General features: G+C 39.8%; 1 protein-coding gene across 5 annotated transcripts in view; it reads left to right on the top strand.

The window, feature by feature from the left end:
- RALYL (RALY RNA binding protein like) overlaps positions 1-24,173 on the top strand; it is a 492,568-nt gene that overhangs the window by 436,879 nt on the left and 31,516 nt on the right. For all 5 annotated transcript variants that reach the window (XM_069957428.1, XM_069957429.1, XM_069957426.1 and 2 more), the window contains one exon: positions 18,746-18,903. In XM_069957428.1, the coding sequence (XP_069813529.1) occupies positions 18,746-18,903 (158 nt within the window). The remainder of the gene's footprint in view (positions 1-18,745; positions 18,904-24,173) is intronic.

The following is a 24,173-nucleotide window of genomic DNA, read 5'->3' as shown; positions in this document are numbered from 1 at the left end:
TTTTGCTGCCTTATCCTAAGACTCGGTTCACACAACAATATATTCTCCATTGATTCTGCAACAAGCAGAGTCTTAGGCCATGTTCATACTGGTGTCAGGGGTTTCTTTTTAATTGACAAAACAGAATAGACTGTATAAATGTCACGACTGGTGTCACAAAAAGATAAAAAGAAGAGACACGGACCTTAGACCTTAGACTTAGACCCGACCACTGTCCCTGCCTACTTGCCACAACCTGACCTAAACGTCAGCAAGCAACTGGGCGACAGTCCCTAGTGTAACACAAAACACAGACAAGATGCACAACACAATAAAGGAGAATGATCAATCCAGACAGTTAAAAAAAAATGTTCCAAACAGTGAAGTCAAAGAACAGGCAAAAAGGCCAGGGCTGGCAGCAAACAAGGAAGGTCAGAGAAACAAGGCAAGAGTCATGAGGATCAAAGAAGAGCAATAGCAAATAGCAGACAGGGACAAGATCAATAACTGACAAGGAGGATCAGACCGGCAAACACTATATAGTGAGTCAGAGGTCCGGTCCAAAAGCTTATTGGACTGGCCCCCTTGATCCCAGAAGGAAACACCTGAGAGACTGGGGGCTAATTGGCAGGAACACATGTCAGTCTCTACCACAGGAACGTAGCACATCTGTAGTCAATGCTGCTTCTTCTTGGTGCTTTACGTCTCCAATGTGGAAATTAGCAAAGTTTGTATCTACCATCATTATTGTAAAGAAACTCCCTCAACCTCTGTATATCCAATAAATTTCAAGTATCGAAAGTGGGGCATCAATTCCAATCTCTACCCAAGTCAACTAGTAGAAAAGTGCAGATTGTCGTCATAAACTTCAATAAAGAGAATAACTTTTTCCTAGAATCCTGTGAAAACACTTGAGACCTTGTTCTCTAAAATAAATGGGTTTCTCGCCCCACCATTTAGTCATCCTTTAGAAACAAGTCACATCTAAAGGCACAAGAAAGGTTCTTATCATTTTCTTTTGTGCGGATTAAGCCACTATAAATCTTTGTAAACTACAAGTGCAATTTAGAGGATACTGTACAGAATGTATTTTGGTGATATGTAAGCTCACATTTTCTTTCTACTTCAACAAGAAAATTGATTCTTTACAAAAAGTCTGCTTCTTCCCTGTAGATAAAATGACACTTATAGCGATAGTTGACATACTACGGCTTTAGTTTTTTCGTTAAGAAAATGTCGTCCTATTTCAATGGAACAGCTAGAACAGCATCTTTTTCTATGACAATAGTGAAGTTTGTGTTGAAATAGTAGGGCAAGTATGAAAAGCAAAGCAAGAGATGCCTCGTTTCAGTGGCCTTTTCTGCTATCTTTAAAAATATATCCACCGTCTAAGCCACTCTACTTGTTCCAGACAATATCCTTTATCATAAGTAATAAAAAACATAGTTCAGTGAAACTTTTAAGGGGCCAGTGACACTTGTAATAATATAAAATGACTTATATGTGTCCACCTACACATCGTATACCGCAAGGCGGTCTACCTCCGCATTAGTTCAATGACTCCGATCATGGCTTATTTTGTAATTCCCTGGTGGATAGCAAGTACATTATGGTAAAACATTATCAAGTGACTAGCCTCCTTCTTCTTCTGACCTTCAAGATATGACCACTTGTCTGTATACCTCTCTAAAAACTCTTTAGATACCTTAGCCTCCTCCTTTCCTCTCTCTACCTTTTTTCCTATTATTTGTCCTGTTTCATTATTCTTGTCACCTGTCCGCTCCATTCTCATTTCCATTGTACAATATAAAGACTAGAGTTGAGCAAACTTTGAGCACTTTAAGGTTCGTCCAAACCCGAGCATGGGGCATTTGATAACCGGTGGCTGAAAACATGGACACAGACATTGGCCATAGGTTGGAGCCATGTTTTCCAGGTCTTCTTAGGGCTGCATCCAATTACAGCGGCCACCACTATTCAAATGCTGCAAGCTCGGGTTCAACTCTATGGGCCACATGTATCATCCGGCGAACGGATGATTTTCGGCGGAAAGTGCCGATTTGCGTATTATTTTATACGCAAATGGCCGATTTGCGAATAAAATATTCGCAAATCGGCACTTTCCGCCGAGTACGCCAGGGGGGCGTAAAGGGGGCGTGTAGTGGGCGGAACGGAGGGCGCGGACTCAGAGTCCTCGCGATTTACCATCCGTTCCGCCCAAATATACGTCGAAAACCTACTCCAGTCCTCAGCTGGCGTAGGTTTTCGGCGGTGCGCACCGGCACGCACAGGATTTATGTAGAGGCAGTCTGCCTCTACATAAATCTCCGTAGCGCCGGAGCTGCGGGGGCATTTTTAAGTCCGTCGTAAAAAATGCTGGACTTAATAAATGCCCCCCTATGTGTGCTCAACTCTAAGCATAACTGTGCTCAGCCAATCGTGGCTGAGAAAATGATGATGCGGCAGAGGGCGGCCGGCACTAGAACCCTGTGTCAGACTGGAAAGAATATATCACTTCCTGCAGGACATACAGCAGCTGATAAGTACTAGAAGACTTTAGTTTTTTAATAGAAGTAATTTAAAAATCTGTATAACTCTGACAACAGTTGATTTGGGGAAAAAATCTCTGAAGTACCCCTTTAAGAAATGGAAATTGTAAAAAAAAAAAAAAAATGTCAGGAAGAAAATTAAATGTGGATAAGTATTCAGCATAAAATATCATTTCTATTCAAGTTTCCCAGTAAATACATGTGAATGCTTGAACGTTCAGTATTCTAAACTGTAATCAAGCTGCCTTAATAATAAGATGCATCAGACTCATGTTTGTGTTACTTGTCCTTTTGCAGCTATTGTGCTTTGCATCGCATGTGAACCTATTTGTTCTTCTAAAGAAAATGCTGCTTCATTTTAAATAATGGAAACTTTGGTAATTATAAAATACAATTAGTTTAATAGTGCTCACAGTAGCTCTTTGTTTTTAATGTCTCCAGATTACTTTAGTCAGGGAGCGAGCTGTTATCAGCATCAACCATGAATTCTAAAGAGGATATTAAACCCCAGAAGAACTGAACAGAACACTTATCCTGAAATTGTTCATTTCACATAAGTTAATGTAACAGTCTATATTCTGATCAGCCCTCGGTGACACCTGCAACATTGAGGATTCTGGGTTGTATCATACTAATACATATTCTGTACAAGCTCTATGTAATCCAGTTTCATTTCGGAGATGAAGACGACTACCCGTGATCTTCTTTATGAGATTTTTTGTTCTCTTGTATATCGTCCACAGCGTTAGAACACCATTTTCTCTTGCGATTTTACAACACCATGTATATATCAAACACATTTTATTTTGTGAATTTTAAAAATATTAAAATGTAGTAAATTTTAAAAATTAAAAAATGCAATATACACAGAAAAGAATGGTCTGCTGTTTACAACAGGTCAATAAACTAAACCTTGCGAGGATGCTAAATTCTTGCTGCTATCTGTTTGCTATCAAATCGTAATGAATGTCCTTCATAGCCAGAACAGGTCACACATAGGCCGACATGAAGCTGGCATGAATATTGAGCCCATGGTACAAAGTTTGACATTTTTGTATTAGTATTACTTTATATTCCCATTTCTTTCTTTACTAGAGGTGAGCGAACCGGGTTCAGGTTCGAGTCGATCCGAACCCAAACATTCGGTATTTGATTAGTGGCGGCTGCTGAACTTGGATAAAGCTCTAAGGTTGTCTGTAAACATGGATACAGCCAATGACTATATCCATGATTTCCACATAGCCTTAGAGCTTTATCCAACTTCAGCAGCCCCAGCTAATCAAATGCCGAACGCTCGGGTTCGGATGGACTCGAGCATGCTCCAGGTTCACTCATCTCTATTCTTTACCTTTATGTCTTAGGCTGCGTTCACACTACGTATATTTCAGTCAGTATATGTATATTTCAGTCAGTATTGCAACCAAAACCAGGAGTGGATTAAAAACACAGAAAGGCTCTGTTCACACAATGATGAAATTGAGTGGTTGGCCGCCATTTCAAATATTTGCTGTTATTTTAGAACAACGGCTGTTATATTGAAATAATGGCCGTTATTTACTGTTATATGGCGGCCATCCACTCAATTTCAACATTGTGTGAACAGATCCTTTCTGTGTTTTTAGTCCACTCCTGGTTTTGGTTGCAATACTGACTGAAATATACTGACTGAAATCTACATTGTGTGAACGCAGCCCCAAAATGTCCCGGTAAGACCGTAACCTGCAGGTCTTCAAATGTATGTCCCTCTCTGGAGAAATGTGTGGCCACTGGGAGATCTACCCTGCTGTTATTAGTATTAAATTGGTGCGAGTTTATTCCTTGACTAAGGATCCTATTTTACGGGCTGACCAGGGCCCGATCAATAATGTAAATGAGCGCCGATCTGCTAGATCGTTTACTGGGCCTGTTCCACGGCCCGATAATCGTTTAGCGAGGGCTGCAGGGACATCGATACCGATGTCCTTGCAGCCCTTGTTTAAACATCATACATTACCTAACCATGTTGTAGGGCTTCTCCTGCACTCTTTTCCCTCACGGTCCCACGCGCAGCAGCAGCTTCGGTAGGGCCTGTCTGAGCTGACAGACTGCTTAGCCAATCACTGGCAGCAGCGGTCCTGGCCAGTGATTGGCTGAGCGGCCTGTCAACTAACAGGCCGCACCTAAGCTGCTGCTGCACGCGGGAACTAGAGGAAGAGGAGCGCAGGAGAAGCCCTGCAACATGGTTAGGTAATGTATGGTGCTTATGAAATCATCGGTTTCCCACCGCGCATCACTATTCCATGCAGCAACATGCGGCTGGCGACCGATTATTTTAGGTTTGAACCTAAATGAACGATCAGCCAATGACACGATCATCGGTTGATCGTTCTCTCTAATAATCGATAATCTCTGAATTTCTAATCTCTGATAACACTGGTCAACGGCCAAAAAGGTTCCGACATGAAAACAGTTGATCTTAACTAATTTTGGGGTGCTGAGATCGAAAATGATGTTCAAATTTTGAAATTGGCTCTAATTTTCAAGATATAGACGTACTTTCTATATTTCTCACAGCCTGTGATACAATACTGGGAAAAGTTAGCATCATCAGCATTGCATCATCAACTGGTATATTGCATCATCTTAGAATGACCAATATGGAAAAAAGGTATCAGGGTAAGGCTAGGTTCACACTGCGTTTTTAAAATCTGTTTTCTGCAAAAAACGGATGAAAAAAAATGGTATGCATTTGTGTGCATCCGTTCTTCCATTGACTTCCATTATAAAAAAAAAAACTGATCAAAACGGATCCGTTTTATTTTACGGACACAAAAGTAGTGTCAGCTACGTTTTTGTGTCCGTTAAAAAAAAACGGATCCGTTTTTGTTTTTTTTCTACAATGGACGTCAATGGAAAAATGGATCAAAACAGATGCACACGAATGCATCCTTTTTTTTATAATTTTTGCAAAAAATCGGATTGCAAAAACGCAGTGTGAACCTAGCCTCAATGTAACCCATCAATGCTTGCAGATTACTGTTGGACAGTTATCAGAGACAATCCCATGTATGAATTAATTTGTAAAAATTCTTGGATCTGCCTGTAAATTGTAGTTGATATCTGATAGAACTAAGTTTCCTATGAATATATTACAAAAGTTTATGAACAGTAAACTTGCTTCCTTATGATTGCAGAAGTAATAATTCTGTCGGCTATTATACTGTATTCTATACAATTCACAAAACAGTAACATGAGAACTCTTCAATATGATAGAAACTAGAGCCAATTAACATTTTTCCTTGTGATATTTGAATTCAGCACATAAACATTATTAAGAAATGGATAATTTTATTTCGGAACCAAACAACTTTTGAAAATTTGTTGGCCAGTGTAATCATCGCTCCGTGGAATAGGCCGCTAAGTCTCTGCCCTGTTTCCCCCACATGGAGGCCTGTAGTGGGGCATTGCACACAAATAATCAGATACACTACATTGGAGGATCTACAGGAAAATGTTCCCTTGATTCTGTGTATCTCCTGTGTCTGTGGGACTGTCACTTTCAGTGGTTTGGATAACTATGTAGCTATGCAGGTCTTGCACCTGTTTTGTAGGCAGGGTAATGGTCCTTAATTTACCCGATGATTAATAATTTTGAATGAACAATGTGTTTTTTATAACGATCAGCGTTGAGACGGAACGATACATCGTTTTGCGATCGCTTAAGCCTATCTCACACATAGGTGAAGCGGAACACAGCTATGGGATCCCGGCCGGAGCGTACACACATCGTACACGCTCCAGCCGGGATCCCATACGCCGCCGCAAACAACTTACATGTCAGTTTTCTGCGGCCGGAATTCAGTGAATTCCGGCCGCAGAAAGACCTGTCAGTTCACACAGTGAAGCAAGCGGCTCCGGCCTCTTGCTTCACTGTGTGCTATGGGAGGTTCTGATGCGGGCGCGCGCTGATGCGCCCGCATCAGAACCCTGCGGCCGAAAGATCATCCGGCCGGTCTCTATACGTAGTGGGAACATAGCCTAAAGCATTATTGTCATTTATTTAAATGGTCTAAATTCATTTTCATCAGGTCACCCAGGGACACACCTGATCTATGCTTGTAACATATCTGTTGTAGTAAATCTAATGTTTGTTGGTTCATCAGATACATTTGAGCCGTCTTAGCCGGAAGAAGTACTGAAACTTTAGTTTCAATGCAAATAGGAAATGAGAAATTTGAGGCCATATTGGGATAATGCGTGAGATCTGGGAATATCAAATGCAGTTTTAATTTGTACTCCGAGTCAATATATCCTATCTGTCGAAATACAATTACATTTATAAAGCAAATGCACAAAAAGAAGAGTTGTCTACACGCCAACTGCAATATAATACAATGTCCATTATCACAGCCGATTCCCGACTTATCGAGAACTTGAGTTAACAAGTATTTTTCCTCTAACGGCGGCTAAGTGCAGTTTAGGAGTTAATCTCCTCCATGTAATTCTGAAGTCTTTTCACATTTCATCGCTAACAAGTCACAGTGCCGCTTGCAGATAGCAGTTATCTAGATAATATGTAATTAACTTGACAGAGGATTTATATTCATGCATTAATTTTTGGCTGCAGATATTCACTTTCAAGCTATTTTCTCATCTTCAAACGCCCGTCATTTTTGGGAGAACAAAAGCGTTTGTTTCATTAAACGGCTCATCAACATATAGATTATTGTTGCCAAAGTGTTTGGATTGTTTGACTAATCTCAACATTTTTATTGTGTGTATTATTATCATTTTTATTATTATTATTAAAGCGGATAAACTCAGGGATTCGCTGAATTTTGACCTTTTTCGTTGTCAATTTTTGACAGTAACGTACATTGAGATTTCGAATTGCTTCCAATGTAGGATTTTATTCATACAAAGGAAAGGCTGCGGTGTTTCATAGCAATGTATTATATTTGTTTGTGTTTATTCATTCATCTCTAACCTGTCTGTTTTGTCAAGTATTGGTTCTATACTAGAGATAAGCGAACCTGGAGCATGCTCGAGTCGATCCGAATCCGAACTTTCGGCATTTGATTAGCGGTGGCTGCTGAAGTTGGATAAAGCCCTAAGGCTATGTGGAAATCATGGATATAGTCATTGGCTGTATCCATGTTTTCCAGACAATCTTAGAGCTTTATCCAAGTTCAGCAGCTCCAGCTAATCAAATACCGAACGTTCGGGTTCGGATCGACTCGAACCGAACCGCCTTATATAGAGGGAGAGGTGCTGACAACACAGAGGGGCCTGCAGCTGATTGGATGGGCGCTAAGGATTATGGTTAATCCCTTTCTCCCGCGCAGTGATGCTCCAGACAGCATGTGAGGCCGCCCATTTGTTTTTTTGCGAATTTTCATAACCAATCAGTGGGAATTCGCTTTCCAGAACAAAGCAAATTGACATAGCTATTCGCAGCAAATCTTGATTTGCCAGATTCGCTTTGCTCATCAGAGACAGAGAGTAGTAAAGAGGAGTGTGGATACATGGATACATGTAGATCAAATGCAGGTAGAGTGACAGCATCCCAATAAAGGTTTTCAAGGCTTTATTCACATATCCAAGTACAGGTAACAAGTGACATTTCGACCGGTGTGGTCTTTATCAAGTATCGACCTTTATCGGGATGCTGTCGGACTATACCTGTATTTGATGTCAGAGAGACATGTCAAAAGTTTTGATCGAACAGGGTCTCATTGTTCAGACTGTGACTGATCAGGAGAACAAGCCAGGAGAAAAACGCACGCAATGCGTTTACTCCCAGTTCTGTGTTATTTTCCAACCTGGTCAGCTCCATAGACTTACACTATATGGCCGTCCAGGTAACATGACACAAAGCCTGGAGAGAACGCACTGTTTGCTGACTCTTCCAAGCTAATTCTCCTCATTCGTGACAGTTTGAACACTCAGATCCCGACCGAAGAAAACATTTGATATGTCCCTCTTTAGGTACTCTTTAGGCATGTTATTGAAATCAGGGTACCAAAGGTTATTAAATGCTTTTATAAAAATATTGGGTGGACTGACCACAGGTCCTTAAATACAGGGAAATTATTATCCTGTGTAAAAGGCACAGCAATTGGCTGAGGAACAATTAAATTATTTTTTCCTAGGCTGATCCCATAGATTGTGCTGCCCCTGAAATCTTAGTGGGTGGCACATCTCTTTAAGTTAATAAGGCATATGAAAGTAAATGGTGGTATGAAAATCCAGTAGGGTACAGTAGGCTGCACAGGTGCATAATATAGATAAAATTCCACTATCATATCTGCTGTTCAGGAGGAAGGGGGCTTCTTAATATTGTAGTGCATTAATATGTAGTGCATTTGGCTAGCTTGCACTTTATTAACCCCTTCATGACTGAGGCCATTGGTCCCAGGATGTCCGGTTCAAACTAATGTAATGTTCCTCCACGCCTTCTAAGAGCCATAGCGCTTTTATTTTTCCACCTACAGGGCTGGTTGGGGCGTCATTTTTTTCCGCCATGATCTCTATTTTTCTATTTTCTATTGTTGTAAAAGAAAAGTTTTGATCGCTTTTTATTATTTTTTTTTCTGACATATTACTTTAAAAAATCAGCAATCCTGGTGTGCGTGTCGTTTTTTTTTTTTTTTTTTTACGCCGTTCAATGCGTGAGAACAATAATGATATATTTTGATAGATCAGACAATTCTGCACGCTATGATATATAATATGTTTTGGGGTGTTTTTGTTTTTTTTTATAATGGGCAAGGAGATATATTAAACTTATTGGGGGGGTTATAAGGGTTTTTTTTAATACTTTTAAAAACTTTTGTTCCTACACTTTTTTTTCACACTCTTATTTAAAGTTTAACATGCAATTGCATATATTGATCTATGCTATGCCATAGATCACTCAGTGAAAGGAGCTCGTCCTGTCACCGAGTACCTTAAACGATGCGATTGCTGTGCATCGCAGTGTTTAAGGGGTTAATGAGAGGCAGCTGTGGGATTACAGCGGCCCCGCACACATCAAACCCTCTCACAGTCAGGAACGTATATATACAGATTACTGATGTGAAGAGGTTAATTGCACCCAAGGGAAACATGGTATTATAAGGTATTAGTTGACTTTTTTGTCCCATATATATAAGCCATGCACCCAACCAATGGTTCATAGTCCATAATGCTTTTCCTAGTAATAAAATAAGCATTGGTGGGTGGTATACAGAGACACTATTTTAAGGGATCCTTCAGGCCCATTAGAAGATTCTATCTCTTTGTTCAAAATTTACTAAAAAAAAAAAATTTGGACCATAGAGGTAATATTTCTCCTTGAGGACAGCATCAAAGACGTGCAGAGACAGAGGTCATTCATGCTCCACTGAGAATTCTGGGAAGAAGGAACTATCTGATGTCACCTTTAAGAGGGAAAGCTACCTTCAAAAGGTGGCATCGGAGAGCTGCTGTATTTATCCTTCTATGGAGGTTTTCTTTGTTTTTTATTTATATTGCTAATACTATATTTATACTTTATCCAAGATAGATAGATGACAGGTGCAGTTGGTATTTAATAGACGGCTTCATCAGCCTTCATCAGACCATGGCTGCATACATAAATCTTTTAACAATGTGTATAGTGGATTGAGTAAAGAATTTCAACCTTTCTGATGTAAAACTCATTGAGGCAGAGCAACAAATCACAAAAGTGAATTATAATGTCTTCTTACAAAGGCAACCATTAAGTGAGCTGACACTTGAATCTTACATTTAGATGGCTTATTGTAGCATGCAGAGCGTGTCTGACACAAGGAGCCACTGATTAGAATCAAGTACTGCTCGATATTAAAGGGACGTCATCCAAGGGAGACATTATCCGCAATTATGAAGGTTTTATGGGCAATTTTAATAGTTGCGACGGGAAAAGAATGTATCGCTTTATATTCCGCAATAGATTTGTATGTAATTGGTGTATAACGCATTTTATTTTTTACATGGTGTTATTGTGCAGTTTGTGCTTCAAATGCGATCGATGTATGACATTGGGAAAAAAAAAAAAGATATATACACTACCGTTCAAAAGTTTGGGGTCACCCAAACAATTGTGTTTTCCATGAAAAGTCACACTTCTTCACCACCATACGTTGTGAAATGAACAGAAAATAGAGTCAAGACATTGACAAGGTTAGAAATAATGACTTGTATTTAAAATAACATTGTTTTTATATCAAACTTTGCTTTTGTCAAAGAATCCTCCTTTTGCAGCAATTACAGCATTGCACACCTTTTGCACCCCACGCTTCTAGAAGCAGCTCCCACAAGTTGGATTGGTTGGATGGGCACTTCTGGCGTACCATACGGTCAAGCTGCTCCCACAACAGCTCAATGAGGTTCAGATCTGGTGACTGCGCTGGCCACTCCATTACCTATGATAGAATACCAGCTGCTGCTTCTGCTGTAAATAGTTCTTGCACAATTTGGAGGTGTGTTTAGGGTCATTGTCCTGTTGTAGGATGAAATTGGCTCCAATCAAGCGCTGTCCACTGGGTATGGCATGGCGTTGCAAAATTGAGTGATAGCCTTCCTTATTCAGAATCCCTTTTACCCTGTACAAATCTCCCACCTTACCAGCACCAAAGCAACCCCAGATCATCACATTACCTCCACCATTCTTAACAGATGGCATCAGGCATTCTTCCAGCATCTTTTCATTTGTTCTGCGTCTCACAAGCGTTCTTCTTTGTGATCCAAACACCCCAAACTTGGATTCATCCGTCCACAACACTTTTTTCCAGTCTTCCTCTGTCCAATGTCTGTGTTCTTTTGCCCATCTTATTCTTTTTATTTTATTCGCCAGTCTCAGATATGGCTTTTTCTTTGCCACTCTGCCCTGAAGCCCAAAATCCCGCAGCCGCCTCTTCACTGTAGATGTTGACACTGGTGTTTTGCGGGTACTATTTAATGAAGATGCCAGTTGGGGACCTGTGAGGCGTCTGTTTCTCAAACTAGAGACTCTAATGTGCTTATCTTCTTGCTTAGTTGTGCTACGCGGCCTCCCACTTCTTTTTCTACTCTGGTTAGAGCCTGTTTGTGCTGTCCTCTGAAGGGAGTAGTACACACCATTGTAGGAAATCTTCAATTTCTTAGCAATTTCTCGCATGGAATAGCCTTCATTTCTAAGAACAAAAATAGACTGTCGAGTTTCAGATGAAAGTTCTCTTTTTCTGGCCATTTTGAGCGTTTAATTGACCCCACAAATGTGATGCTCCAGAAACACAATCTGCTCAAAGGAAGGTCAGTTTTGTAGCTTCTGTAACGAGCTAGACTGTGTTCAGATGTGTGAACATGATTGCACAAGGGTTTTCTAATCATCAAATAGCCTTCTGAGCCAATGAGCAAACACATTGTACCATTAGAACACTGGAGTGATAGTTGCTGGAAATGGGCCTCTATACACCTATGTAGATATTGCACCAAAAACCAGACATTTGCAGCTAGAATAGTCATTTACCACATTAGCAATGTATAGAGTGTATTTGTTTAAAGTTAGGACTAGTTTAAAGTTATCTTCATTGAAAAGTACTGTGTTTTTCCTTAAAAAATAAGGACATTTTAATGTGACTCCAAACTTTTGAACGGTAGTATATATATATATATATATATATATATATATATATATATATGCCATGAGTTGGGACTGGTACCAAAACTGAAGTCCATTAATGTAGACTAAACTGAGTTGCATTTGCAGGCACATTTATATACAGGAGTAGTGTTATTTGTAGAATTTTTAGGGTGTCATATTTCTCCCACCCATGGCCTACTTTGTTCCCCAACTGTGGTCACACGTTCTTCATTGTCTTTGTTCCATCAAATGAGCAGAACCATGAAAATAATAGTGGTTGAATGCCAACCACCCCAGTGACTTTAATGCAGTCCATTGCGTTTTTCATCATGGTATTCAGTATTTACTGGACAAAATAGCTTTCAAGGCTGCAATTGCTTGTCCTGTAATTAAAACCCTTAAGGGGAAACTGTTTGCAGGTGGTTAGAACTTCATGTAACCTGCCGATATGTTCTCTATAGTGCACACGGGGCACTGACGATGAAGGTAATTTTCTTACCTTCATCCTCTGCGCTGTTTTTGTGTTATTATCAGCTTATTCCCTGGTGCACTGGGGGCTGGACTATGGATCCACCCCTACCAGCCCACTGATAATAATTAGAAGGGGAGGGCCAGCCGGGCCAAACTGGTACACTGGGGGAGGTAGTCCTGGCCCCAGTACACCAGAATGGCTTATTAGCATTGGGAATAAATTGATAATATCACAAAACAGTGTAGAGGATAAGGTAAGAAACTTACATTAATTCTCATTGCTCCATGCACTATAGGAAGATATCTTTAGGCTAGATTCTTCTAGCCTAAAGTTTCCCTTTAACATATGTGTGAACCTAACCTAAGTACAGACTTTGATATGGCACTTACATTATGGTGACCAACAGAACCAAATATCTCATTAGGTGCAAGAAGCCCTTGTTGAGGTATGGGTCTGTATGTTAACCCTAAAGCTGGGTTCACACTATGTTTTTTTCATTCATTTTTGCAAAAAAAAAAGGATGAAAAACGCATTCATTTATGTGCATCCGTTTTGATTTGTTTTTCCATTTTATTTATTTATGTATGTATTTATTTATTTGTATAGCGCACACAGTTTCCGCAGTGATTTACCTATCTGTATGTTTTTGGAATGGAAGTTCCATTGACTTCCATTTAAAAAAATGCATTAAAAGACTTTTTTTTTTTTCTTTAACGTACACAAAAATCAGGTGAGCTACGTTTTGGTGCACGTTCAAAAAATTGATGCGTTTTGATCCGCTTCTTTTTATAATGGAAGTCAGTGGGAAAATGGATCAAAACCGATGCTCACAAATGCATGCGTTTTTCATGCGTTTTTTGCAAAAACGGTTATAAAAATGTAGTGAACCCAGCCTTACTTTTATTTTTTCAGCTTCAACACAGCAATAATTCCATAATCCCACTGTCCAAAGCAAATGATCCAAAGCATTCCCAGTATGTAAAACACTCTTCATAATAGATATAGTCAACTGTATTTGTCATACTAGAGATGTATTGGATGAACAATGGGATTATGGAATTATTTATGATTTGTAACTCAAAAAATAAAAATATATAATACTGCGACCTCCAGAATGGGAGATGCTCCTTACAGCTTCTTCCCAAGTTCCATGTTTGATAAATTTCCCCATAGTACCTACCTGTGGTGCTGGTATATATGTAGCAGTGTTACCAGTTTTGCCAACACTTTTTTTTTCTTGGTGAATTTAAGTTAAATATGTAGCAAGTTGTTGAACTGGTAAGCTTCTTTTTGTGAACTCAGTAGGGAATGGAGCCTAATCTATGTTGGTGCAGTCGTCTTTATTCACTATGAGGCTATGTTTACACTACGTAAGTTTCCGGCCATAGCGCGTTCCGTGAATAAGCGGCTGGAGACTTACGTAGTTTGCGTATAATGGAAAGTATACGAAGTAAGGCTGCACAGTTCACACTACGTACGAACTTACGCCCGGATCGTATGCGCCGGCGTAAAAAATTAACCAGACCATTGTTTGCGGATGAAAATGCCGTAACTTACGCCCATAGCGTTACATGCGGTCCCGTACGTAGAGGTGATTTCTTCATTTTTGCAGCTTTTTGTGCCGATCCAAAAGGTTCTGTGGGGTGTCCGGGGCTAGGCGAAGATTTCCAAGTAAAAGACCGCTGTCAGATCGCTACATAGGGCGCTCGGGAAGTGTAAGTAGACTTCGGGCGTAAGTTCGCGCTCCGTACGTAGCCGGCCGCAAGTAGCGTAAATCCCCGGCCGGAGTTTACCGCGTATATGTCCGGCTGTGAAAATATGCGTCCGGACATATACGCAGTGTGAACATAGCCTTAAACATATGATAAAAGTGTATGCAGTAAGCACTGATATGCAGTTGGGCTACACTCTTCTATGTATCCATGGCATACTGCCTATCTCACATGTGCACTGTATGATCATAATGTATCTGAAGAGCATTTCTGCCCCCAGGCTCCTCAGATGAGAATCTGGTTCTGCATAATAAACTTCAAAAATAGAAAAGAGGAATAATTTGGCAATACATTCTAGTGAAACAGATACACTCATCAACATTACCCTGCTTCTATTTGATGACACATCATCCAAATCAGTTTGGAAATGTGATTGTGTTCCTATGCAAGGAAATAAATCCCTTTATTATGGTTCTATTGTATTTGTGCAGCCAACCAAATCAAAACCCTAAGTGGGGAAATGACAATTATCCCAGAAAATGTAAGTGATCATTATATTAGGTATTAAAAAGTTGTCGAACTGAAACTTACATGAAACTTTTTTATATGTTATCCAACCAGATGGTCTTAAAGTCAATCTGTCTGCTTTAATTTACATTTTAAACTGCTGACACTGTTAGATAGCTGATAGGTCGAGGAGACACATAGTACCTTTCATATATCTGTGTGTGCTTCCTGAATCACAATCATCCAAGTAGCCTGTCCCTCAACACAAACTAAAATAGGGTGTAGACACCTAAAACTGGCACTGTTATAGATGTGTGTACCCTATACATAGCACTAGGGCTAGTGTTGATTGGCAGATTGACAGCCCCATAAAGACTGTGATGGTGGCTGCAAGATTTTAGAGAAACATGGACTGGTGCATTTACACGGTTTTCATATGAAGGTGGTCTATCACGTTTCACTACAACTAGAAGTCTTAGAACATTGTGAGGGTTATTTTGCATATCCTTTCTTCCAAGACTTCCCTCTGGAGCATAAATGTTGGAGGTGATGTATGTGTTGTGGTCTAATGTTTCCTTGATCAAATTTTAGTTTACAAAGACCACCACTATCTCTTACCCATAGGACTGCTAATACCCTTATTGGTCCTGAAATCGTACAAGGGAGGTCTTGGTCTTGGAGGTCCTATCCCCCAGCAATCCACTTGATATCCCTATCCTATATTCTCTTTTATCCCAGTGTTTCTCAATTCCAGTCCTCAAGCCTCACCAACAGGTCATGTTTTAAGGATTTCCTTAGTAGTTCACAAGTAATATAATTATACTCGGTGCATCAGGTATTATAACAGGTGATCTTTATATGGGGTAACCTCAAAACATGACCTGTTGGTGGGCCACAAGGACTGGAATTGTGAAGTACTGGTCTATCCTATGAATAAGGGATAACAAGCTCAGATGGGAATACTCATTTTTGGTGCCTTCACACGTACCGGATCGTCAGCGGATTTCCCGATGTGAATTTGCAGCGAAATCCGCTGCGGATCCAGTGCCATTCATTCCCCCGCTGAGAGCATACATTACCTGCTCGGTGCCGTGGCTGCATGTAAGGCTCCAGGTTCCCATTGGCCCTGCTCAGTCAATCGGTGCACGGCAGTACTGATTGGCTGAGTGGGACCGAAGCCGGGAGCCGAGCAGGTAATGTATGCTCTCGGGGGTTTACTCACATACTGGCACTGGATCCGCAGCGGATTTTACTGCTAATTCGCAGCGTGAAATCCGCTGCGGATCCGATACATATGAAGGCACCCTTAATGTCCGTGAGATGCAGGCTCCACCCGCCCTTCTACTGTCTATTTTCCTCCATATGCATACTGACCGGCAGATAGCTGTCAATCAATGTTGGGTGATGGGAAAAGCCTACGTGTTTTATAAACATCAGACTCCTGCCTGGGAGTATTCGTATCACAGTTTTCCAGAACTTCTACATACTCACCCATAATCGACAGACCACTGAAATCCATGTCTGTCACTATCTCAAGATACCCTCATAAAGAACATCATAAAGGGGCTAAGAGGGTCCTTTTAAAGTGGAATTATGAGTCTTTTGATCCACCTAGCGGTCTTCTTCAACCATTGCTTAATTCTATCGGTCTATTGCCAATCACTTATCTGAAAACTCTCCCCGAGGTCGTCATAACCATGAACGCTTCAAAGTAGATCCATTATCTTAGGGAACAAAGGCAACAAAATAGTACAGACTGTATTTATTTATAGGCTTCCATCTTTCTCAGCATTTTATGTTTTATTTATCCCTTACTTCAGAAGACATTTCCATGAACATAGATTAGGAGTATTATCTCTAAGGGACCATTTTTCCTTCCATGTGAATAATAGCCAGCTATAAAGACAAAGAGAATTAGATTGACTGCTCTCCCCTAATGATAACAGATTTATCTGATTTTATACTTCAGCCATAACATAAGTACAGTACAGCTCCCAGTGCACATATCTCCTCTTCCATCACTTCTTTTAGAAGCTAGGAGAGCATATGGTAACAGGCGAACCCTTTACAGCTGTCATATGTCAATCAATACACAATGCAGTAGTACATTGTGTGGGTGGATGCAGTTTTCTTACCAAACACTGGAACTTTTATTTGAAGAATACTTTAAAAACTTCTATACTAAGATGATTCACATGTTCTATAAAGCAGATGTGATAAGTGGCTTCTTCCCGCATACAGACACTGAGTAATATGAGTGATATGAACTGTGAGGGCAAGGAAAATAAAATGAGGCTGATAACAAAAAGCTTTACTCACTCATGACTAAGCTACAAAATGCACTTGCACGAGTCAGAACATGGAGATCCAACTGCAAGGACAGCAATGGGACACATAACGCTAATAGATTGTGACATTAAAGGGGTACTCCGGAGAAAAACACTGGTGCCAGAAAGTTATACAGGTTTGTAAATGACTTATATTTTTTAAAAACTCGTCTTCCAGTTCTTCTCAGCTACTGTATGTGCTGCAGAAAGTGGTGTATTCTTTCCAGTCTGAAACAGTGCTCTCTGCTGCCTCCTCTGTCCATGTCTGGTACTGTCACAGAAAGAAGTTTTCTAGAGCGAATTGCAGTTACCATTTTTAAAGTATACAGGGGTGGCAACAGAGAACATTGTGACAGACTGCAAAAAAATACACCACTTCCTGCAGGACATACCGCAGCTGATAAGTACTGGAAGACTTGAGTAGAAGTTGATTTAAAATAAATTGTCTGTAGTACCCTTTTAAAGGCCCCCAAACTTGCCAATTTTGGAGTGACCAATCAACCATCTGTAGCAGCAAATCATTCTCTTGCTCTTGTTCTCAGGAATATAAGCCACCAATAGAAGAATCTCGGAGCAGCTCACTCTTTCCATTCCTACATGAGCGCTAAGCCAAGCGTTTATGTGTTTGGGAAGATCAGAAGAGGTAGCTCTGCACTTTTCTCTCTATATTTCTATGGATAGCCAAAGCAAATTGCAAATAAAACCTCTCCTAAAGACCACCTCATTTTCAGACTAGATTTTCCATGAGAAATTTTCAGTACCACCCTATGTACTATGCATACTATCCATCTTCTTTTAAAGTGCCACTCCTATAGAGAATCAACTTTTCAATAAAAATTTGGGCGGTCAATTTTAACTGTATGAAAACTCAACCATAAGAAAAATAGGAAATACGATAACTTTTTGAAAATATGATTCCAAAACTGGTAACAATTTGGTAAAATGTTAAGGCTGCATAACTTCTGCCTCCAATTCTCCTCCTCTACAGAACATCTGCAAAGAGTTTGGATGTTCTCTCCATGTTTGTGCAGGTTTCCTTCAGTTGGCACTATACAAATAAAAGCATTATTATTATTATAATTCCCCCGACTAAACCTTCACCTCCGATTTTTCAGCTGTTCTTGTTCATTGTTTAATCCGTTCCACATTACTATAGACAAATGCAAGTATTATAACCTATGATCTACCCAGTCTTCATCTAATATTTTTCTACCATTGTTTTCCATGTTGACACGAGTGAACTATTGTATATTGTTTTCTGCTTCTTGTTATATGCAAAAAAAAAAAAGTTGTGACAAAAAATTTAAAAAAATTGAATTAAAAGATGTAACCTGATTTGTCCCCTTTTCTGTATATTTCCATGAATATATGAGAATATGTATGACTATTACTGGAAAATAATATACATGATGCCACCTATTTAATTTTACAACATGGGAAGTTCTAAAATTCAGTTTTTATATCTGAACTTTTATATTGTCTTTACGTTTTCTGTATAGCCTCAATTTCTATTCATAACTTGATTTTATAATGTGATCATACTATGATAATTTTAAGAGACAAAACTAATAACATAATGTTATCATTTTTGAAGGTTGTTTGATTACGGACATGGACGCGTTCCACCTCCTCCCCGCGCTGTGATCCCCCTAAAACGGCCCCGTATAACAGTGCCAGCAACACGCAGAGGCAAAGGAGTCTTCTCTTTGAAAGGAGGATCAAGATCTGCCTCAAGTGGCTCCTCATCTAAATGTAAGTGTCCTTCATTACAGTGTATTACAGTTATTATAGATTCATTAACAATATTGAATTTGGAAAAGCGGTCATTAAAAAAAATTACTTCAATAAAAAAAAATCAAAAGTATGTGACAACCCTTTATACCTATTTATGTTACTGCCTCAGATTGCAATAGTACTGTTGTCTATGTAACATACAGTAGGGGCTTATATGAGATTGTGGTCCTGTTGTATACATTTATTCATTGTGACTGCTATCTTGCTCTTATATATTAGCTTTTATACCTACTATATTTCAATATAGTACTATAAATAAAGAATTGCATTTCTTATGGCTGCCCCTAGTTTTATACTGTTATTTTATTTACAGGGCATGGGAACCATTTATCCTGTTTCAATTTTGCCGATTTTATTTCTATTCATTTTGGTTGGTATATGGTATAAAGCAAGTGTTGGTATAAACAACTCAGAATTCAGAGTACTGGGTAACAAACAATTTCAGTTTTTTCGGTTCACAATGCAGAAAAAAGTTGCAAATCTTTCTATTATAGTGTTTGGCTAACATCATGGAAGTAACATCCGTGCCCATGCGGGCTTTAGCGCCAGTCTCTTTCCATAAAGTACAGCAGAGGATGTGCTGTTGACTGTATTTTGGACATATATTTTAATTTGTCTTGCATTTGTCTGAATACTGCTCTCTTTCACTCTTTGCTGTATTAATTTGATTCCACCACACCCGTCTCTTTCTCTTACCGACTTTGTTCTTGACTGCAGACAGTTAAGATGTTGTGATGCAGATCCCTTCACCACTCATGTTCTTTCCCCCTATATAGGGGACAAATTAGTTTAAGATGGACAACCTATTTAACCCCTTAACTGCCAGGGGCAAACATTTACGTCAGGAGCTGAGCTCGCTTCCTAGCAGGTGGGGACAGGGTGCAATCAGCAGTCGGCCCCCACCGTTAATGACGGGCCACCACGATCGTGCGGCTTCCACCATTAACTCCTTAAATGCAGCGATTGTGCTGCGACCTCAGCGTTTAAGTGTAAGTGACAGGAGCATCTCCTGTCACCTACCAATCGGGATCACAGACATGCTGCGGGGGTCCCGATCCCATGGCCTTACTGCAGGAGGTCTAGTGCTTACCTCCGTGCAGTCTGATCGTCAGTCTTCTGATAGAGTCTGTCACAGGCAGGCTCTATCAGAAGGTCGCTGATAACACTGATCCCTGCTATGTGAAGGCATAGCAGGGATCAGTGTATGAAATCTAATATAATGATGTACAAGTCCCTTAAGGGGACTTAAAAAGTGTGGGGGGGGAATTAATAAAAGTTTTTAAAAATGCCCCATAGCCCCTCCCCCAATAAAAGTAAAAATCCCCCACCCCTTTCCATTTTATAAATAAAACACATAAAAATAATAAAATGAATTAACATTCCGATCTATTAAAATAAAACAATATTGCTCCCTTACGGTGAACAGCATGAACAAAAAACGGTAAAAAAACGCAGTGATAGCTTTTTTTAATTACATTTTATATATAAAAAAGTGTATTAAAAAGTGATCTATACGTATGATCTAGAAAAAAATTTAACTAATAAAAACTAGGGATCATGGCGCAAAAAATAATGTCCCATACGACCCCGTAGGTGAAAAATAAAAGTGCTATAATAGTCACAATAGGGCCTTTTTAAACCTAGTAAACATGCATATCTCCGTGTTCAGACCGACCTATAGACTAAAGAAAAAATGCCAGATTTACCGTAAAGTGCATTACGTGAAGATGGAAACCCCCCAAAATTTGCAGAATCACACTTTTTTTTTAACCCAAAATACCCCGTAAATGATATTTTGGGGGTTCTGTCATTTATTTTATGGTAGATTAAAAGAAACCATTACAAAGTACACCTGCTCCTGGAAAAAAACAAGCCCTAACATGACCCTGTAGATGGGAAAATAAAAGAGTTATGGGTCTTAGAAGGCGAGGAGGAAAAAACGAAAAGGCAAAAGTGACAATTGGCCTTAAGGTCATTTCAGGCCCGGCCTTTAAGGGGTTAAGTCATCTTCTGCTCCTCACAAACCCCTCTAAATCTTTTACTTTCCTCACCATCACACCCCATATCCCCAAGAAATAGAACTATAGCTTCTCTATTCCCCTCACAAAGGCGAGCATACCACACTTTTCTATGTGTCTAAGGTTTGGCCTTTAGCAAATATCACTGAAGCAAGACTGGTAACTAAATCCACTTGTATTGAACGTCTCACTTGGCTCTATTGTGGAAAAATACTGTAAAATAAAGCTCAACTTTTATTGTTATTCATCGCTGCCGCCAGAGTCTACCATTTAGGTTCTGGAGCTGTCATTTTGCATCTTCCGATGTTCCCCTGGGTTATAGTAAAACGCTTAGAGGCAATAACAATTTACATTTGGACTATAAGAAGAAAATGGTTACTGATCTAGATAGCGAGCAGATCTGTGCATACTGAAAGCTTGTTCTCTCTAATGCTCGCTCTATCTGTTCTATTATAAGAGAAAAACAAGACAAAAATTACACATCCAACTGTCCCCAATCATCTATAGCTGCGGAGCATAATTTTCCAGATATAAACACAAGGCTCTAATATATCTACTTATAAGCAACTAGGCAACCCCTTTATAGTGGGCCTCTTCTCTAAGGTTGGGCCACCCACATGCCCATTGGTGCAGTCCAGTGACAGCTTTAGGCTAGGTTCAAACAACACAACTGCCGACTTTGAATAAATAATGGTCATGAACATTTGCGGCCATTATTATCAAATGACTATAATTACTATTCTAGTTATTTATTATAAAAACAATTGCTGTTATTTGGCCACAATTTCGGGAGGGCCAACTCTTCTATTAGAGCAATTTTCATTTATTTTTTTAACCAGTAATCCCGCCAACGCATTTCTGCTGTAATGTAGGGTAGACTAGGATGCTTATCATTTTTAAGTGTTATAATAAGGTTAAACCCCTGTGTAAGTTGAAGGGGCAATTTCTTTTTTCTTTAGAAAGTGACCAGGTTTGGCTGAAAAATATAAATAAATGTATACTCATCTCCCACAATCCCCACCACTGCTGGTTGGGCAGTGTTTGTTTGTTGCTGATCAATACATGCTGGCCTTCATATCAACATAAGGCTATGTTCACACATTGTGAGACACCGGTCGTTCCATGGCCCGGCCGGTGTCAGAAAAGATCATCCGGTACTGCAGTAACGGCCGGATGATATTTACCGCTGCTGAGTTCGCGCCCACATCCTAATTCTTCACTGCACACAATGGAGCGTGCGGCCAGAGCCACACGCTCCATTGTGTAAACTGACAGGGTTTTCTGCAGCCACTATTCAATGAATAGTGTTTGCAGAAAACCGACATGTCACTTTCTTGTGGTGCCGCTAGTGAATCCCAGCTGGAGTGTATACTATGTGTTTACACTCTGGCTGGGATTCCCTCAGCCTGCAGCACAATGTAAGTACTGTAGTAATCACGGCCGGGATCAACAAAAGCCGTGATCACTACGGTATTTACGTAGTGTGAACATAGCCTAAAAATGCACCTGTTCAGTCACTCACTGAATCGGTGACCCAATTCAACCAGTAATTGGCTAAATAGATACTTCCTGTTTCACAATGGAGACCAGGTGGTGATGAGCAGCATGGATCAGGTGATGTTGAAATGCCAGTGACAGGGATCAGGGGGATCGTAGGTGAGTATCATTCTTTTTAGTTTTTGAGCTCAGCTGGGCCACTTTTAAAAGTAGAATGAAATTGCCAAATAAGGCTGCATTCACACTACGTTTTTGAAATCGGTTTTTTTTTCTGCCGGTTTTGCAAAACAACAGATGGAAAAACAGATGCAATTGTGTATATCTGTTTTGATACGTTTTTCCATTGATTTCCATTATTAAAAAAAAATGGATCAAAGAGCATCCGTTTTTTTTAACGTACACAAAAATAAGGTCAAGTACATTTTTTTGTACAATAAAAAAGGTGTTTCGATCCTTTTTTTTTTTTCATAATGGTAGTCAATGAAAAACTGGATCAAAATGGATGCACACAATTGCATGTTTTTCCATCCTTTTTATTTCAAAAACTGATGGAAAAAAACTGATTGCAAAAACGTAGTGTGAACCCAGCCTAATGTTAAGTGCATAAATGTTTTACCCAGGTCTTCTAGGGTGACATCTCTGCGAACGTTAGTAAAATTACAATAGGGGGAACGTTGTAAATCTAATATGGTAAAATTACTTTAAAATATTTTTTTAGTAAAATGTGATTTATGGTGTACTGGAGGCTAAGAAGTATAATGTATATAGGTCATGGCTGCTCAGACATGAATATGGGTGATTTCGCTTGCATAGTACTGATAAGAAGACATTATGCTCTCTGTTCTTTTTACTCTTTTACAGCACAGGTTTGTTCCTTGAAGCCAATTTGGCAAGATTTGTATATGCAATTGTAATATAGTTATACCCAAGACAGAAGGAACAGACTAGCCTGGGCAGAGAAATCGCCAGCATACAAAAAGCTGAAGAAAATAAGTGTAGGTCTCAAAGGATAGGATCCAGAAGTCCTATATGCGTACAAAACTGGAAAGCCAGATGGTCAGATTCTTGCTGATGGGGTCAACACATGCTACAAGTCCTTGTGTAAAGGCCGTATTACATGACCCAAACCTCAGTGTAAACAAGCGCTGATCTTCAAGATTGGTGATTGTTTATAGAGTCTATTACATGGTTCAGTGATCGTGTGGCCAGGGCTGCATGAAAGATCACTAGATTGTACAGCCCTTTGCTTTAAATGGCTGTCAGATGCCCATCCCCTATCATATATGGAGATCTGCTGTTGGGTTATCGCATGTTCCTTCATTAGCTGATCACTGGCCTGAATTGACGAATAGGGCTCTAGTGTCCGCTAAGTTACTCTATTGGTGAACACAATTAAAGGGATACTCACATCATAAGATGTTATGGATGCCATGGATAGCGGATTACAAGCAGATACAGTAGGTGGCTGTCCAACTGCTGGTTTGCCCCGATCACATGGATGGTGACAAAGTTTTCCGCATTAAGAATGTTATCCACCTCATATGTATGGCCAGCATTACATTTATTCTCAATGAGGCTGATAAATATTTCTGACCACTGAACTTGGAAATATTCAGCAGCCCCATGGAAAATAAATAGCGTGCTTGTTACATGTGTATTCCATTTATTTCAGGGATAATTTTGTCCCCTTTCTCATGATCAATGGGGGGTCCC

The sequence above is a fragment of the Dendropsophus ebraccatus genome, chromosome 2 (genome assembly GCF_027789765.1).
Source record: "Dendropsophus ebraccatus isolate aDenEbr1 chromosome 2, aDenEbr1.pat, whole genome shotgun sequence".
NCBI lineage: Eukaryota > Metazoa > Chordata > Amphibia > Anura > Hylidae > Dendropsophus > Dendropsophus ebraccatus.
Note: the sequence above shows the minus strand (reverse complement) of the source record. Positions and strands in the feature narration are given on the sequence as shown.